Source organism: Halichoerus grypus, chromosome 2, assembly GCF_964656455.1.
Source record: "Halichoerus grypus chromosome 2, mHalGry1.hap1.1, whole genome shotgun sequence".
NCBI lineage: Eukaryota > Metazoa > Chordata > Mammalia > Carnivora > Phocidae > Halichoerus > Halichoerus grypus.
In genome coordinates, this window is record NC_135713.1 from 124,372,794 (window position 1) to 124,392,002 (window position 19,209).

At 38.3% G+C, this 19,209-nt stretch overlaps 1 protein-coding gene across 1 annotated transcript; it reads right to left on the reverse strand.

Moving 5' to 3' along the window:
• Positions 1-3,443: 3,443 nt before the first annotated feature.
• UBE2B (ubiquitin conjugating enzyme E2 B) lies at positions 3,444-17,933 on the reverse strand. The gene is made up of 6 exons (XM_036123942.2): positions 17,760-17,933; positions 15,555-15,635; positions 14,054-14,079; positions 9,748-9,837; positions 5,843-5,931; positions 3,444-4,782 (listed from the first exon to the last, which is right to left on the reverse strand). The coding sequence occupies exons 1-6, from the start codon at positions 17,801-17,803 to the stop codon at positions 4,654-4,656; spliced, it is 459 nt and encodes a 152-aa protein (XP_035979835.1). The 5' UTR covers positions 17,804-17,933; the 3' UTR covers positions 3,444-4,653.
• Positions 17,934-19,209: the final 1,276 nt, after the last annotated feature.

Below are 19,209 nucleotides of genomic sequence, written 5' to 3' on the forward strand. Positions count from 1 at the left end.
GCCTGATCCGTCAGACTTGGTCTTGAGAAGGTGCCATGGGGATTGTGCTGTCCTCAAGCTGCTCAGTGCAAAATAATACGCAGCCCATCAAAGAACCAATGTGTAAGGGCTAACAAAAGCCAGGGTGGGGAACTTTCTCCCTGAACAGATGGGTTCATCAGCCTCACCAACATCAGGCCCCAGTAATTGCCCTCACTGACCTTGTTGGCTTGCAAAAGATCCCTTGTGCCCACCCCTGGGATTGACATCGTCTTCATTCTAAAGGCAGCCTTTCAGCTCTTCTGGTAAGTCTCGACCTGAAACCACAGCCTTACATGCTCATGCCGGTACAGGTCTATAACCACAGCCTGCTAAAACACAGCAGGGATTACAATCCAGCTTTTCTTTGGAGGTGATACTCCAAGCCTTTGGCCGAAGCTGATATGGACTAGAATCTCTGATTTCTTTTCCTATGCTCTGCCCAGGATGTTACCAGGACAAGAAGCTTCCAGTTCCTTGTGGTCTTTGTACTCACACCACCACAATAACATAAAATCTCCCAACTCAGTTTTATAAAATGACTATACAGAGGCCAAATTGCTGCAAACCTCTCTTTGACATTCTCTTATTCAGGAGTGCGGCCGGTCCAATTCAGTGGTGGGCTGTGCTATTCTTGGCAGAATGCTTTGTTTGTAAAGGGGGAAGGGAAAGGGTAACTTACACCTTGGGCTTCAGACAGGAAGCAGCATAAAGAGGTCTGCCTTAAGTGCTCTTAATGTTTGCATTTTGGCAGCCTTCAAGACACCACAGAACCCCTCCGCATTCCAGGAAGAATGACAACTAAATGGTACAGGTTGATGGAGCCAGAGATCCTTTTATAGATAGGCTCTGATCCCCTCCAGACCAAGTACCCAACCCAGTGGCTTTAAGGATCCCAGTCTTCCAGGTAGGGGTTTAGAAAGCTCCCCCCAAAAGACTACAGAAGCATCATACTTGTAAACCAAGACTGTCACCATATAAAGACCTCTCTAACCAGCTAAAAGGTTATTTGCTGTCAGCAGAATACACTCTCTAGTCTTCTCATACGTATTATTCTATGAGTGACTGATAAACAAAAGCATCATGTGGCCAAGCTTTACCACTCAAGTCAATGGCAGTTCCTGAAAGTCAGTCCATGCAGGCTTTTCACCCAAGGCTGAAACCTCCATATGCCAAAGAGGAAGCCTGGAGCCCTTCCTTCCAGGGTTCTTGATTTCAACCAGCAAGGAGCTAATGTGGCTGAGCTTGTGATGAGTCATATACTAAAAAGGTTTGCAAAAGGCACAGCTCATTTGTCTTTCTGGCCCAACTAAAAAAAAAAAGCCCTAGCCCATGCTATGAATAGGAAATGTAAAAACCTCAAGACATTATTAACAAAATTGTTTTAAACCAATGCAGCTGGGGCTGGGGGGAGGTGGAGAAATTACTGAAAGAGGAATGGCACACACATTTGTATATTCTTTTTCAAAGGACAGAAAACAACAACAATAAGACTTTCTCTCTCTTTCCTCCATGTCATATACTTGAATAACTAAAGAAAACTACTCTAATCTTTATTCCTATCTGACAGCAGTTGTTTTTTCCTAACTAGATGGCAACTGAAGTAACAGAGCTACCATCTTGGCACAAGGCCCTTGCCCTATGGACAATTTCATTTACCTTTAATACTTTGCAACTACTGACTTTTCTATTTACATAATAATCCCCACATAACTGAGATTCCTCTGGGACTCTGCATTATGAAATGCAATAGAAAGGAATTGTAATAAATACCACCAAGACCTAAAAAGTTGATCCCTATCTCTTAAAACTTGGGAGAACTGAGAGCTCAAAATACCTCAGACAGAACTCTTAAATTGTATTATATGAGCCCTAGGGTTCTTTCTTCAGAGTACTAAATGAATCAATTAAGTAGACAGGTACTTTGCTTACTAAGCACAAAATACGGTTACTAAATAAGGCACCTTTAATAGATTTCTTTTCCACTACCTTCTACCTACCTACAGGAGTAAGAATTTTTAGATCAGTTTCAGAAGTTATTCACGGAACTTTTACTGGGGTGTGTGGGGGTACTGACTCAAGAATATTTCCATGAAGGGGAAAAAAATTTGGTCTATTGATAAGTCATAGGTCATAGTCCTTTATGTCGGAGACCAGAAGGTGTTCCTATAACCAAAAAAAATAGAAGTAGAAAATGGTGGTCAAGAAAACTTCACGCGATAGATACGAGTCTGTGCCCAAGTCTAAATCAACTCAAGTATTTTTAAAAATGAGAGGGACGTATTTAAGTCTAATAGGTTTTCTAAAACTGAACTCAATACCTTACTATTTCTTGAGGGATAGTCTACTTCTTGGCTAAAAGACCAGATTGCCCAGGTACAAATCCCAGCTCTATCACCTGCTCGCTTGCTGATCTTCAACAAATCACTCACTTAATCTCTCTGTATCTAGATTCCTCATCTGTAATATAATGGTACCTATCTCACAGGATTACTGTATGAAATGTGATCATAAATGTTAAAGTGCTTCAAACAGTGCCACGCACATTGAGCATTCTACGTCAGAAGTACTGTTACAGAGGAAGTGCATCACAAATGCATTTAAACTTTAGCATGAATCCAACTTCATACTGAAATAAATGACTTAGTTCTAGCCTCTTGCTATACCACACACATTTCTAAAATTTACCTAGTGTAAAAGTAAACATTTTTGTATGGTATAACCTTGTAAATTGAAGGTTTACATCTAGTACTCAACCAAAGAAATAGGAATCTGTTCCAAGGCTGAAGAAAAAAAACGGAGGAGTAACTGGGAGAGGAAAATTCCTAAGAATTTTCTCCAGTGGGAATGTGGACGAGATATGAGTTTTATGCATGTGTTGAACTTAGGACTTTGAGCTCAGAGACTCCTGCAAAGTGAGATGTGACCCCCTTATAATTATCAACTTGAAATATACAGATTAAGATAAAAATAGATTTTGAAGCAGTAACCAAATAGCATTTAATGAAATAAAAGGGGAGACTCTCATACCTACTGTTATATTTAAGAGTCAGTCACTGGAGTAAATGTCTACAGAAGCTACACTTTGTCTCAGAGCTGAATATGAAAGCATCACATTTACTACAACCAAAAAGTACCCATAAGCATCTTTTTGGCCATTAATTCCAGTGAGTGGACTCTTATTTGTATAAAAAGCTTCCTAAGATCATACACTTACCCCAAAATTTGCCAAGTAATAACTTAAAGGGAAACATCAGCACTTATCCTTCCAGTGTTAAACTTGGCTTAAAAAATAGAAGCTGCAGACACTGCGATCCTAGTCTTCCAACAGAGAAACTGTTAGCTTACTAAGCTAGTAAGAATAGGACAAGAAACTACTGGGGTTACTCAAATAGCTGTTTTAACTACTAGAAAGACTACACAGGTGTTTCAACAGAATTTACTTGTATATTTTCCATTTTCTGTACTATTTGAAGGCATAGGATAGCTTTGTATTAGCTTTCTACAATACTGTGTTTTAAATTTATCCAGTAAACTAAGATGCAGTACAACTTTTATACAACTTAGGAGATTAAAAAAAAAAAAATCTCCACAAGAGAAAGCAACTCAGCAGGCCCTGGTATTAAAACATTTTTCCAGAATAAACAGATACGCAATTGCATTAAAAGGCAGTTTTCAAATATTTTAAGATACACCAAGATCCCTTCCAAATATCTGCCTTGCTAAACCAATGCAACCAACTCTTACTCAGTGTTAATAGTGGGGCATGGATTTTGGTAAATGTTTACGGTTTTACTTTCTTCATTATCAAATATCTTTTAAAGTGCTATCAAGCAGCAAATAAGTTGCATTAGCTCTCTGCTCCCGGTAGAGGTGCCAATTCCTCATGGTAGAGGTACAAACTGTGAAATTGCAAAAGGTACAGTTTAACAGTAAGTAGTGCATGAAGAAACAGTAACAAGTGGCCTAAATACAGAGTTGGACAGAATCAAACCAGTTAGGTCTATAATTGCTCAAGTGAAATGGATTTAGTTTCATTCAAACATTTAAAATAAAGTCGGAAATTATAATTGGTGGTTAGAATCAAATTTGAAGAATTTCTTGATAAAATATAAATCTGTTCTTTTGAAACTGGAAATAAACTATCAATTGATGGAGAGCTAGAGACTTATTAACCCCTCCTACACAGATAAGGAAATAAGTGACAAAGTCTCTTGCACTGAAGTTATGTATTTTAACAGCTTTACATGTAATATTCATATATAAAAAACTTTAAGTGCTTTTCTCCAATTTAAAAATCTAAAGAATTCAAAAATAAGGCATTCAATATTTGAAAAAAGTACAGATTTACAAAATGTGTATTATTCTGTCATGAAAACTCCACACCAACATTATACACTTGGAAAAAAATACAAACAGGATATATTACAAATTTATGTAAGCAATAACTTAGTTCACACCATGCAATAAAAAGTACATTAATCAAGATACACAAGCTTTTGTAGGTTCTAAACTGAAGGACTTTTTTTTTTCTCTGCAGAATCCTTAAAACCTGTGGCACTTAAAATTTGTTAGCCTTTCTACTGAGAGGTAAATTATACACAACGATGAAAAAATTAACAGACCAGTTGTCTATTATGAATCATTCCAGCTTTGTTCAACAATGGCCGAAACTCTTTTCTCATATTCTCGTTTGTTTTCCTGATAAAGCTGTGCTGCTTGGCTATTGGCTGGACTGTTTGGATTCGGTTCATCCAGCAGAGACTGGAAGGAAAGAGAAAAGAAAAAAGGATTTGTAGAGTTACTCTTTACATTAACATGGGTCTACATATGGAACAGAGAGACTGTACAAAAGAACAAATTACTCAGTAAAGAAATGGCAGATATTAGTATATAACTTCTATATTTTTAGGTCTTAAATACTTTCAGAAATGGCTTGATGAATTTAATAATTTCCTGCTGCTAGAGAACTGAAGCTTCTAAAACAGAGTACTCAACTGCCTTAAGACCTCTAATTTCAAAGAAATTGGGAAAGAATATTCAACATACTGAAACATTGGCCAAGAAATAAACAGCTCGATTTGGTTAAAGATACAATACCTAGAAATAGCATTTTCCAAAGTTAAACTCTATTTTGTGGTTTGCAAATGTCTGACAGTAAGTTGGGTAGTGAGTCTTGTTTCCTTCTCTCAAGAAAACATATACATCCAGCAGCAAGGGAATAAAATAGGGAAGTTGAAAACAATGTTTATAAAATGACCTGAATTAAAGAAGAAATATGATAGGAAAGGCTTAAAAAGAAGGTCACAAACCCAAATTTTACTTCTGCTCCTCATAAATTAAACATCCACATAAACTAAAACATCCCTCACTCCACCTCTCTCCAAAACTGTCATTCAAGGTCAACTCTGAAATAATCTGCCACAGTGTTTTGGCAAATGGTTACACTACCTTTTTTTAAAATAGGATTTCTTGGATAGGGTAACATACTTAATGGTTCTCTGCACTTGGCAGTTTCCTGAGGTCCCTATGGTTTTTCTAAGCAATCATCTATTTCCAAGAAGCATTTTCCTTTTCTACATCCTCTGGTTATGCTTCATGGGAATAAATAATACCTGACCTGTGAGAATACTTTATTTACACGAGGATCAGGAAACTGTGTGTTTGATCCAATGTGGTCACTAACAAAAAAGCAGACCAGTTGTCTGAAAACCATAGGATTTTATCCAGGCTGTGCCATTGGTTACCTGGTACTGCTCCTAAAGGAGCTGACTGTATCCCATAGAATCTTGAAAAATCATGATGCAACCTAACACACACTTACCTGAATTGATGTTAAGATAGAAGATACATCATATGTCGGACTCCATCGATTCTGAAGGATATCTAAACATATGCTACCATCAGCATACACTGCAAAGACAACACTAAAATTGGTTACCTATTAACTTCATCATATTTAACAGTTAAAAGAGAAATCTTTACCACAAACAGAATGCTTGGCCCAGTCAGAAGTTCTGAACATTAATTACCAAACCCTCTTGTCTCACAGGAAAACCAGTGTTAAAACTAAGGTCTCTTATTTTGCACCTTTTCATCAGGAAGCTTTGTCAGAGCTAAATTTTTTCAACACCCACCTTTATACTCAATCTGTTTAAAGCATCTATTTCTAAACTCCTTAAATAAAGCTCTTGAAAAAAAAAAAACAACTTATTTTTTGACATCATAATTACTCTCCCAGAAATTATTCCTACAAGAAATAAATGTGGACACATGAAGTTTTATTTATAGGAAGTTCACTATAATACTGTTTGTAAGCGTGTAAAATTAGACCTTGTGATCCATAAAGAGATGACTGGCTAAATTAACAGTATATTCATATAACCAATACCAATGTAGCCAAGAGAAACGATACACATCTACCCTCTGTTAACTGATAAAGATCCATAATGTCTTAATAAGTTTTCAATTTTTAGAGGATAATATTTTTTTACAAAATATTTAAATATTTTCATTTGAAGTATGTGTAGTTACAAAAATATTTGTAAGACTAAATGCCAAAATATAAGTATTGGCTCTCTGTAAGTAATAGGATTCTTGTATTTTATGATTTTTTTAAAAATTTTTTATTGTATGTTAATCACCATACATTACATCATTAGTTTTTGATGTAGTGTTCCATGATTTTTATGATTTGTTTTTAATGAGTATGCTTTCCTTTCATAATAAAAAAATAAAATAAAAATCCAATGATTAATATGTTTTAAGTCTTTAACATTTGGGAAGTCTTTTTTCCTCTTGAACTGATTATGTGAAAATACAATGAACATAAATTTTTACCCACTTGTGAGACTCTATGTCTACATGACAAATTTCCAGAAGTAGAACTGCTGTGTTGACAAAGGATAAATGCATTTAAATGTATAGACACTGTTAAACTTTGGAAAGCTTCATGGAGCAAGCCCAATCACCCTACATAAAGACAGGAATAAGTAAGGCTTTTGGGGGGAGAGGAGGCAAATTACACTTAAATACTGTGGTTTCTCAGGGCTCTCTCTATCCTCCATCCTCTTCCTTCTGGCCCTGTATACAGCCTCTGGGTGATGTTATTCACTCTCATGGCCTCAATGACCATCCATATGTGCTAGCTACTTCCACTTACTGGCTTTACCAGATTTAACTCTCCGTTTCAAAGCAGCCTAGTCAACGGCTTACTATCTATCCCACAGGAACATCAAACTTGGCAAGTCTAAAGAACAATTATCACCTCTGTAAAACCCATAAAAGTACAAAATGATTTTTAAGTTTTGAACTAGTAACTATTTCTAAGAAGTAATCCAAAAGTAAACTAGAAATCAAGCATCCATCAACTGATGATAAAAAAGAGTATGTATATTCATATAATGAAATTTCATTCAGCCATAAAAGGAAATAGAATACAGTTACAACATGGATGAACCCTGAAAACTATGCTAGCTGAAAGAAGTCAGTCACAAAAGCCAACATGCATTATAGGATTTCATTTATATGAAATGTCCAGAACAGGCAAATCTACAGAGGTAAGAAAATACGACTGCCTAGGGCTAGGGTGCTGGGAGAAAAGGGAGTGACTGCCAACTGTCATGGGATTTTTTTGGGGAGAGATAAAAATATTCTAAAATTGATATGGTGATGGTTGCACAACTCAGTATACTAAAAACCCCTGTTCTGTATAATTTAAATGAATGAACAGCACAGTATGTGAATAATATTTCAAATAAAAATGTTTAAAAAGTAGACCAGAAAATTAATAAAAAAGTACTGGTAAAAGAAAAAAGGGAAACCACTGTTATTAATATGAAGGAATGAGAAATAATCTAACACACTGTTTCCCCAACAATGAAAATACTATACCTACAAACACAGAACCCCCTCCATATTGTACAGTCTTTTCCACCTTCCTTCATTTACAGATCCTTCTTACTACATTGTGGGTCAATTCAATAACAAGTCTAAGTCAGATTAAACTAAAGTGGAATAAATATTAAGTGACTCCTTCTGCAAGTAAGTTAACTGATGGGGAAGACCATATTTAAATGAGCAAAGGTTACAAAAAGGAAAGCTTAAATATTTTGGAAAATAAGTCTTTCGTACAGTAATGTATTATCCAGGAATATACAATGTGTATTAGAAGTAAACAGGAAGTCATAGAAGAGCAAGTTTAATTACAAAAGTCACTCAGAAACCATTTATGGAAAATAGGAATAAAATAAATTTCTCCAGGGGCGACTGGGTGGCTCAGTCAGTTAAGCATCTGCCTTCCGCTAAGGTCATGATCCGAGTCCTGGGATTGAGACCTGAATCGGGCTCCCTGCTCCTCGGGGAGCCTGCCCCTCCTTCTCCCTGCCACTCCCCCTGCTTGTGTTCTCTCCTCGTGTCAAATAAATAAATAAAATCTTTAATAAGTAAATAAATTTCTCCAAATGAAAGAAAGAACGAGAGAAAAAATGGAAAACTGTACTTAAAAAAGCCTTAAAAACATATGAACCTTTGACCCAGTAATCCCACTTCTAAAAACTTGTAATATTCATGGGTATTTGGGAAGATTTTCAAGAATGTTCAAAGTGCTGTTTAAAATTACAAACAGGGCGCCTGGGTGGCTCAGTTGGTTGGGCGACTGCCTTCAGCTCAGGTCATGATCCCAGGGTCCTGGGATCGAGTCCCACATCAGGTTCCCCCTGCTCTGCAGAGAGCCTGCTTCTCCGTCTGCCTCTGCCTGCCACTCCCCCTGCTTGTGCTCTCTCTCTCTGTCAAATAAATAAATAAAATCTTTAAAATAAAATAAAATAAAATAAAATTACAAACAACTTGGGGCACCTGGGCGGCTCAGTTGGTTAAGCAACCGAATCTTGATTTTGGTTCAGGTCTTGCTTCATCTCAGGGTCACGAGATGGAGACCCTCGGCAGGCTCCGCCTTGAACGTGGAGCCTGCTTAAGATTCTCTCTCCCCCCCCCTTTGCATCCCCTCCCCCCGCACTTGCACTCTCTCTCAAAATAAAATAAAATCTTTAAAAAAACCTGAAAATCACCAACTGGACACAGACTAATTATGGTTACCTCACAGAACATGTATGCAGCCATTAAGAATGATGCAAAAGAATATTCATAAGATGTTCATAGTATATAAAAAAAGTTACATAACTATGTACAATATGATCTCAATTTTGTACAGCATTTATTTGTAGTTTATTTATTTATTATTATTTTTGAAGATTTTATTTATTTGTTTGAGAGAGAGAGAAAGAGTGGGAGAGATCACGAGCAGGGGGGAAGGGTAAAGGGAGAAGAAGACTCCCCACTGAGCAGGGAACCCGATGCGGGACTTGATCGCAGGACCGTGGGATCATGACCTGAGCTGAAGGCAGACAGACCCTCAACCGACAGCCACCCAGGCACCCTATTTTTTTTAAAAGCTAAATCTTAAGCAACAAATTCTTTTTGGTATCCTTCACATTTCTACAAATGAATAGGTATTATTTTAAAATCAAAAGTATTAAGACAAAACAACTTTACCTGAAATTTGGAACCTTCTAAAGATTCCAGGCTACAAAAACGTAGCTAATACTGACATGGAAGCAACATCCAGAAGTGGCCTGTAGCAGTGAGAAGTATGGGGCAAGGCCTACAAGGAAGGAAAGAACTCTTTTCCCCCCATCACTTATGAAGTTTAATAAATAAAATGTTACTTACCATTTGGATGAAACATTTTGGATAAAAACCTAACAGTTGGTGGTTTATTTGGATACTCTTCAGAAAATTCTATTACTAGTTTAAAAGTACCTAGATAGAAAACAAACCAAAATAATTATGGTAAAGACAAACATTATTTTTTAATCTCTTCATCAATGAATTCCCAACCCATAGTGGTTTTTGCACAACCACACAAAAAGTAATGTCAATTATGTCTTAGCACATAAAACGTATTAAATATACTTTGATTTACGTTAGACTGGTAACATACAGCACTGGCAAGCACTTGGGAACACACACTTTCATGTGCTATTGGTGGGAATGTTAAACTGCCATATTTTTGGAAGGCAATTTGGCCCTAGCTACTGAAATTTAAAATGCACATTTGGGGAACTACAGCTAGTTTATTATAGCTTAGAAGGGGAATGCCAAAAGATTTTGAGAGGGGCTAACTACCACATGACAAAGTACTTAGATTGGAGGCATGGACATTAATTTGAAAGGTCTCTCTGTTCCCATACGAATCCTTTCACTTAAATATGCCAAGAACCAGTAAGTGTAATTGCCTACTGTTGGTTATAGACCAACGTGGTACACTCTTGTAAAGCAGTATTTTATGGTCAGTACAGACACAGGCTTTTAAAAAAATTATGCATTTCTAAGAAAGTCAATCTGTTCACAGTGTACAAAGTAGGACTCTCAACTCCAATTCCAAATCTATTTTGCAGAAATAACCATTATTACTGGGTTTTGTACTTCTATTCTGTTTATTCACTATCCAGAGTTCTTTTATTTTGAGGAAGTCCACCTGAAGGTTGGAGAGGTATTCTAACTGCAACCCCTTGGACATACTCAGTAAATTGAGACTTATTCTTAATGAAGTCAATAAAAGTTTAAACCATTCCAGATGTCTCTAGAAGGTTCTTCCCTGATTTCATCAATGCAGTTTTAAAAAACAAAACAAAAATCCTTTCTTCTATTTATTTTATCTGATAGTTTATATATTCGGTATACAACCTCTACCTTTTCACATTTTTTGCTGCTTGGAAATTTGGGATTAGGGAAGCCAAAGATATAAGCAAAATCAAATGTGGTATCTATTTCATATTCTGAATACATCAGAGGTGTTATGAAAAGTACAGTTAAATAGTGAAGATAGTCTTATATTCTTTTATCTAATTATGTATTTTAAAAGTGTGCATTTTAATTTGCTTTAATTAAAAAAAGTACATTGTAAAAATTTCAGCCTACACACATATGAACAGCAATTTTCAAGTTTTTTCCCGCCCACTTCATGGAGTCTCAGGACCCCTTTATACTCTTATTCCCAATCACGGCCAAGCTTCCAATGGGAAGTCAACTGAATGCAAAGCTGGGGAGGGATACGTGTGACAACATACCATTTTATATATTTCTACCAAAAATGGAAAATAATTTCATTTTTAAATATTGGCTCTTTAATAATTAGCTTGCAAAAATTCCCCTCAATTTTTAACAATCTGTTCTCATGAATCAGTATAAAATGCCTCCAGCATGCCACTGAATATAACTATCAGTATTTCTTATATTAGACAGTATTTAACTCATGAATTTTTTTTTTAAGTAATTTCTATGCTCAATATGAGATTCTAACTCATGACCCTGAGATCAAGAGTCACATGCTCTACCAACTGAGCCAGCCAGGCGCCCCAACCCAGAAAATTTTTAAAAATTCATTCATTAATTACTGTAAACTCACTACACATTAACTTAAGTAACATTTAATGAAAAGTAATATATTTCCCCACAAAGTTAGTGAGAAGCTTAGCACTGTTTTACATTTCTGCAAATCTTTTTAATGACTGGCTTAATAGAAGACAGCTGGATTCTCTCAGCTGCTGCTGCATTCGATCTGTTGCAATATGCTGTTCTGGGATGAGGTACAGGAAGAAAACAAGGTCTCACAAAAATATGTTAAGTGAAAAAGGAACATTTTAATAGTTTTTTCAGATAATTGTAGATACTCTTTTTTTTTTTTTTTTTTTAAAGATTTTTTATTTATTTATTTGATAGAGATAGACACAGAGAGAGAGGAAACACAAGCAGGGGGAGTGGCAGAGGGAGAAGCAGGCTTCCCGCTGAGCAGGGAGCCCGATGCGGGGCTCGATCCCAGGACCCTGGGATCATGACCTGGGCCGAAGGCAGACGCTTAATGACTGAGCCACCCAGGCACCCCGATACTCTTTTTTGATTACTACAGTAAGGAAGTGGTAGGTTTTTAAGGGTTAGTTGCAATGTAGAGTCTGAAATCATACATACTTTTTGCATCAGTTACACTAAAATCTGTTACACGCTGCATAAATGTTTTATCCGTCCCTAATTTTCTTTTATACACTGGTCGTTCAGAAAATATTGGTTCAATGAATGATGCAATTCTTGTAAATGTTGCCACATTTCATTATATACTATCCAAAAACAAATCACAATTAGGTAATACCACCTACTGACGTTATCAGAAGTCTTAAAGTACTGGGAAACCATTATTTTATCGGTAGCAACAATACTGTTATTTTCCTTGATCTAACAGCTCACTTAAGTCACTTTTGAATATATCTGCCAAACGGTCGAATCTAAATTATGTTTGTCTCTCATTCATTCAAGTAAAAATGTTCCATGAAAAAAAAGTTCAAGTTGCAACTCAAACAACTGCAGAAGTGCTTTTCCTCCAGAAAATCATCACAAGAGAAGTGTTTTATGCATACATTCCACTTAATCACACAGAATATTTTAAAAATGTATACTCAAGGGTCAGAATTCAGTAGTAACAGTAACATCTACTTTTTCATCAAGACTTTTTTTTTTTTTTGGCCATCAAGACAAAAAATTTTTAAGTGAAATTGGCAGCTTTTAAAATGCAAAGAATATGGGGCACCTGGCTGGCTCAGTTGGTGGAGTGTGAGACTCTTTATCTCGGGGTTGTGGGTTCGAGCCCCACACGCTGGGTGTAGAGATTACTTAAAAAAAAATCTTAAAAAAAATTTTAATTTCTACACACATACATACATACAATGACTATTAGTACAGTTTAGAGCCACTGTGTTGATTTGTGCCAGGATACTAAACTGCATAGGTCCAGTTTTAGCCACTAATGTTTTTGTACCATCAGTGCAAATGCTGACAGAGTAAAAAGGGCAAATGTCTTAGTATTGGTATAAAGACAGTTTTAATTACAAAGAATCCATGAAACAGGCTTAGGGACTTGAAGAGGGGGCTCATGGACCACCCAAGAACCCCTGGTATAGTGCAAAAAGCTAAAGTCCTTAAGTACTTCTCTTCCATTCCTTACCCTCACCTTAGTAGTAACCACTTTCAACAGTATGGTACACAGCCCTTTAATACACACACTTGCATACATGTATTTGGTAAAAATGTAATAACAATATGTATCATTCTGAAACTTTGTCTCTTGAGACTCATGTCCAGATCTACCTTATTCTTTAACAAGTACATGATATTCCACAATCTAATTCCACAAATCATAAATTTGCTTAACCATTTTCCCCTATTAGGCATTCAGGCTATCTCCTTAAAAATAGTACAATCAGTATCTTTGTGTAAATATCTTTGATGGGTTAATTCTGGAGCCATTTTGATAATTAAAAACCTGTTCAACAACTCTTAAATATCTATGCTATTATTAGGGAAAATCTAAGAACCTGGTTAAAATCAATATGAAAAGCTCAATCATAAACATGTATCAGAACCAGTTTTCCATTTTCCTGGCTCTTGGTGAAAAAACTAAATTTAAGACGCAAAAGATTCCACAGAATGCTAACTATTTATGGGTATCAAAAGTAAGCTGTAGTATGTGCAGCTACTGGCAGCTACGTTATGTGGGCTTTTTTTTTTTTTTTTAAGATTTTTAAATTTTTTTAAGTAATCTCTGCACCCAATGTGCGCCTCAATCTTACAACCCTGAGACTGAGAGTCACATGGTCTACTGACTGAGCAAACCAGATGCCCCAGCTATGTACGTTGAAGAACAATTTCAGCTTATCACCGTAGATAACAATGTTAAAAGAGCATGATTACTCTCCTTTAACCTACCATCTAGGTCTACAGTTCTACAGCCAAATACCAAAGTAACACAAAGAACTGGCAATGGAGGTGGTCAAGCTGATGTGTGAACTATAAATTCTCAGTAGCATTATTTAATTTGACCTAGTAACAACAGAAAATAGTTTTAAATTAGAAATGTTGGTGTTATAATTTCCTACTTAAAAACAGTGTCCCAGTACTACAGAAAACATAATTAAGAATGACTTACCATCTTCAAAGGGTGTCCCTTCTGGTCTGAAAACAAGAAGACTTCTGATTAAAAGATGTTTCATTCTGCCTTTTCCTGATTTTTTTTTAACTAGGCTCCAGGCCCAGTGCGGAACCCAACACAGGGCCCACCCCTAAGATCCTGAGATCCAAGACCTGAGCTGAGATTGAGAATTGGCTGCCCAACTGAGCCACCCAGGTGACCCCGTTTTCTTGACTTTTAAGAGTGGACAGGATAAACTCAGAGAAAGAGGGGCTCATTTTAATGATTTGTGGAATTTTAAAGTTATTATCATCATCTTAGCCCTAGATTTTTATGGACGTAGGCATAAAGGGTAACTATTTTCTAAGTTTTCATTTTAGGGGGGTTTAGAAAAAGATCAAAACAAAACAAAAAAAGGCTCATAATTTTAGCACACAAAATTTCAGTTCATAAATACCAACCAGTCATTTTGTAAATGTGTATTCTTAAGAGAAAAAAGTCGTATTTTCAATTTGTATCAATAAGATGGAAATACCCTTTAAAGATAATTATAACACCAACCAAAGTGTCCTGCTTCCCAACAGAGCAACAGCTCTTGTTCAAAACAGCTAGATAGAACTGACGTAACCAAGAAAGCCACTTTCTTTTGCTCAAATCTTTTCCCTGCCTCCATATCCCAATTTCATCTTTCCTAACCAGCACCATCAAGTTTATTTTTTGCAAGTTAGCTTGAATTTAAGATCTCTTTAGAAGAATAAACTACACTTTTTCACTAGTATTTAACATAGACTCATAACTAATTCAATGGCAACTCAGAATTGTTTATGAAGGTGCTCCTTTGAAGTTTTAGTGCAAATCCCTAGTTTTTAAAAAGTGTGAAAGAAAAAAGACCAAGTCCAGAAAAACAGGAGAAAAGGCATAAGGAAATTTTAAATCAAGGCGCTAGGTGGCTCAGTTGGTCAAGCAGCCAACTCTTTAGGCTCAGGTCATGATCTCAGGGTTGTGAGAACTGAGCCCCCTGTGGGGCTTGGCATTGGCTGTGGAGCCTGCTTGAGATTCTCTCTCTTCCTCTGCCCCTCTGCTCCCATCCCTAACCCGTCTCTTAAAAAAAAAAAAAAGCATACATGCAATATATATAATGTTTAACATATTTTGTTTATTCTTGCCACATTGGAAGCTCTGAGTATTTTTTCTTCTTAGTCTTTTTACAGTTTCAAAAGAATGCAAGCATAAACATTTGCTTGGTACATTTTATTTCGTAGAAAATAATTTACCTTTTCTTGTTTAGTTTCAAATGATATTTTTAATCAGGTAAAACCCAAAGTGCTTATAAAATCATAGGCAGTAACATCAACACAAATAAATTTTAGTTAACTGCAAAAACACAGAATTTTTTAAAAATTTATTTTGCAGTTTCTGTAAGAGCCCCCAATTCCACTTCAGCCTCTTTGCCTAGTTGATACATTCACTTTTCTTAAAGAATTACCATACCTGTCATTTGTTATATCTTTCTACTCACCCAAATATAACTGCATTCCACTGCATAATGTTGTTTTCAGATGGTGCGCCGCTGACACCCACAGGTGGGTCCTCTTGCAATCTAGAAATCGAGAGTAGTAATTTTCAAAGTTGAACAATAAGGTCACTACAAAGGCCAAAGAGAACCCTTATGGACTATTCTACCTACTTTGACACAAACTAAATCATTTCCTTGTTCTTGTGCTGAGGTGGAATAAACCATAGGACTAAAAAGGAAAAAAAATCAACCATGTATATACTTATTAAATACCTCTCCAAATTGTCTAAATTTCTAAAGAGCTTTGGAGTCATCCCTCTTTGAAAATGAAGGTTAGGATGTATCTTCGAGAAATGATGCATACAGACTTCCATCAACAACAAAAATTAAAAGCCCCAAGTGCAAAAAGTATTTTCACAGACCATCTTTTTTGCTGCTGTAAACATGCAAAGACGGTCTATGTGAGTCCAAACCACAGCTACCTGTGTAACATGGCCACCAACCCCCCACAAAGGACCCTCAAGGCAAACACTAAATGACTGAAAACACTGATATTCAATTTAATTAGCAAACTAGTTTTAGGCAGGCGAGTACCTTTATCCCATTTGCTTCAATTAGCAGTAGCTTTAAAATAATCAAGCCTCAGTTATGTTTTTTCATCAGTCCCTATTTTAAAGATCTGCGCTACAGCTAAATCTACCTCTCCTTATCAGGAGACGGGATACAAAGCTACCTTCCAACATTTGCCACAATCAGATTCTCGTAACCTTAAGACCCTTGGAAAACTACGAAAGGTGCCATGTGTTCAACTCAGAATTTAACAGAGATGGGCAGTAAGAAACCAGAGTAACAATGGACACGAACTGGAAGTTTTATTATTTGGCTTTCACTCATTGGAGCTAACATGAAATTTGATTTTAAGCTTCAGAAGACAACTTTTGCACCAAATAAAGCATCTCCTTGTAAAGACTGTCATTTCAATAGAAAAATAAATGGGACATTTTATACACAGGTATCTGTATGTAGTGATTGTCATATGATATGATACTTTGAAATTAGACTACATAAAAATAGTTCTTTTCAGTCAACCTCAAACACATTAAGCCACGATGACCAGAAAGAAGCCTTTAAAGAATTATGCTGCTTCTCGCCCACCAAGGGTAAACGGGTACATTACGAATATATTCAATGATAAACCGCCCAAAGCCCAAAACAATGGCTTCCAAATGCTTCACCTATGGCTTTATAATGGCGAAGTTGAAAGGTTACTTCCTGAGCAGCTAACCTAAGTTTTTATACTAGATATTTTGTCTCAATTACGGCAGATCTCCCCAGAAAAAAAAACACTTAAAAATGTGCAGTGGATCGTAATGCTAAGTTTTCTCATTTTCCCCCCCGTACCTCCAAGTATTCAAAGGTAAACAACTGAAAAAAACCTCACTTCCTCCTCACTAACCCCAACACCACCTAACAAAACCCTATTTTACAAAAGGAGGCCCAGGGAGTATCAGGTTAGCGTCAGCCTCAAGGAGGCATTTTTCCAGACTTTGGAGGCTATAGATAGGGCTTTAGACACCAGGCCACAGAGCTGAGCTCCAGAAGGCACTGGCAGCCCGGGCTACCAGCCCGAGTCCCAGGTCTCTAAGCCAGTTCTCAAGGTCCTTTCGGGGGGGCGAGGGAGAGTCGGGTTTCGGAGGATGGGTTAACAACCTCCCGACCTCGCGCTGCAGACCCCACCCTCACTGCAGAAAGAATGGGGGGGGCGCTTTTCGCCCCAACCCTGCCCCTCAGCGAAGACCGCAGGGCCATCCAGGAAAACTGGTGCACCAAGCAGGGCAAAAGATTCTGCAAGGGTTTGCTTCTGGGGGACAGGGACCGGGCACGACAGGGTGCAGAGGCGGAGGGATGAGCCTTGAGCTCTAGGGCCAAACGTCGGGCAGCTGACCCAAGTGGGCAGCGGGGAATCCTAGGACAGACCATAGCCATCTTTTTACTTTTGGGGGAGGGGGGTATCGAAATTTCTTACGTCGGAAGAGCAAGCAAGGATGAGGGAGTGCGAACCGGGGCTAGGACTGGGCTTCCGTCGGTACCGCTGGGCCCACAGTCGGCCCTCTTAGGGTTATGAGAGGAAGGTGTCCCGGATCCCCGCCCTGCAGCCCCACAGCTATGGGGAGGAGCCGTCATCCAGGCGAAGGTGAGGACCCTTACCGCTTGAAATCCCGCATGAGCCTCCTCCGGGCCGGAGTCGACATGCTCCCCAGCTGCCCCGCGGTCAGTCTGAAAGAAAAGAGTCCCGCGCAGCCCCCCCACCCCCCGGCGCGGCGGCCGAATCACTGTGGGTCACCGCCGCCGCCGAGGCTGCACAAACAACCCTGCAATGACGTCTCCCTCCGCCGCCTCCAGATCCCTCCGCCCTCCGCCAGTACCACAGAGTGAGGGGTAGGGGAGAAGGGCACAGGGCGTATGAAAGCTCGTTATGGGAGCTTTTGAGCAGGGTTCTATCCTTTTGGCTTCCTGATCTAATCGATAAGTTAGTGTTCTCTGTTCTCGGTCTGGAGATTGTGGATTAAGAGACCCCGAAACCGAAACACCATCCTGTGTCTCCCCCTTTCAGTAGTTTAAACTCGACCGGGTGGGGACAGAGAGGCTCATCCGGGGCCACAGATTTCAGGGAAAGGAGGTGGGATGACGTAAGATCACGTGACTGCCGGCGGCGTTGTCAACAATCCACCCCTGAGGGGGAGGGGACGAAGTATCTAGAACCACGTGTCCCTATGACGAGGTTAGAACAGATCACGTGGGAGCGTCGCCTGAATCTCAGTCAGGTCTATGGAGCAAGTGATTAAATTTATGGGGCTGAGGGCGGGGAGAGGCCTTTACTAGTTTTCCCTCCAGTTTGCTTCATGAACAGGGTCGGCGATCGTGGCAGAAGCAAAAGCTTGCTTTGCTTCTTTAAAACAGAGCCAAAAATAATATAGATTTAAAATACTTTCTGGTTGGTACAATGACTTACCAAATCTGGTACGTGGGGCAGAGGGAACTTCCATTTTTTAATAAGTGCAGCATTGAAATACTAAGGCCCACACTAAGTAAAATTCCCTGAAATGCTTCCATAAGGCCACCAAATAGCCTGTATGTGCACTACGCTGGGGTTTCCACCGTTGGAAATTCTGAGGACAAAAAAGAATGGTGTAGAGATGGTCTTAAAGTTTGTTGACTATCTCTATGGAATTACGGAATCTTATTTTAACATAGGTCTGCTCTCATTTGAGGATTGGTGTCAAAGTCAATGGATTTGGCTAAGATGGGGGTACATGGAGATGAAATCTCAAAGCATTTAGAAGGGTGGTTGGTTGTCAAGAAGGCTTACAAATCTGACTCGGATGTGGGGAAGAGATTTTGCAGACTTGGGTGGGGGTTATATATCTAACCTGGATAACTCATTTCAGGTTTTCTACACTAGTAAGTAAGGTGCAGATGGGCCTGAAATGTCGCCCACCAGGGAGCTCAGAGGTGTTGATGCAGTCCGTGGGGATTCTGACATTTCCTTGAGTTCCCTCCTTTCATTGCCATTGATTCCTGGGCTTGGGGCTTTAATGGCCTGGAGGACTCTGAGCGCTTTATATCCTTCTGGGTAATTCTTCAGCCCAAGGTGAAA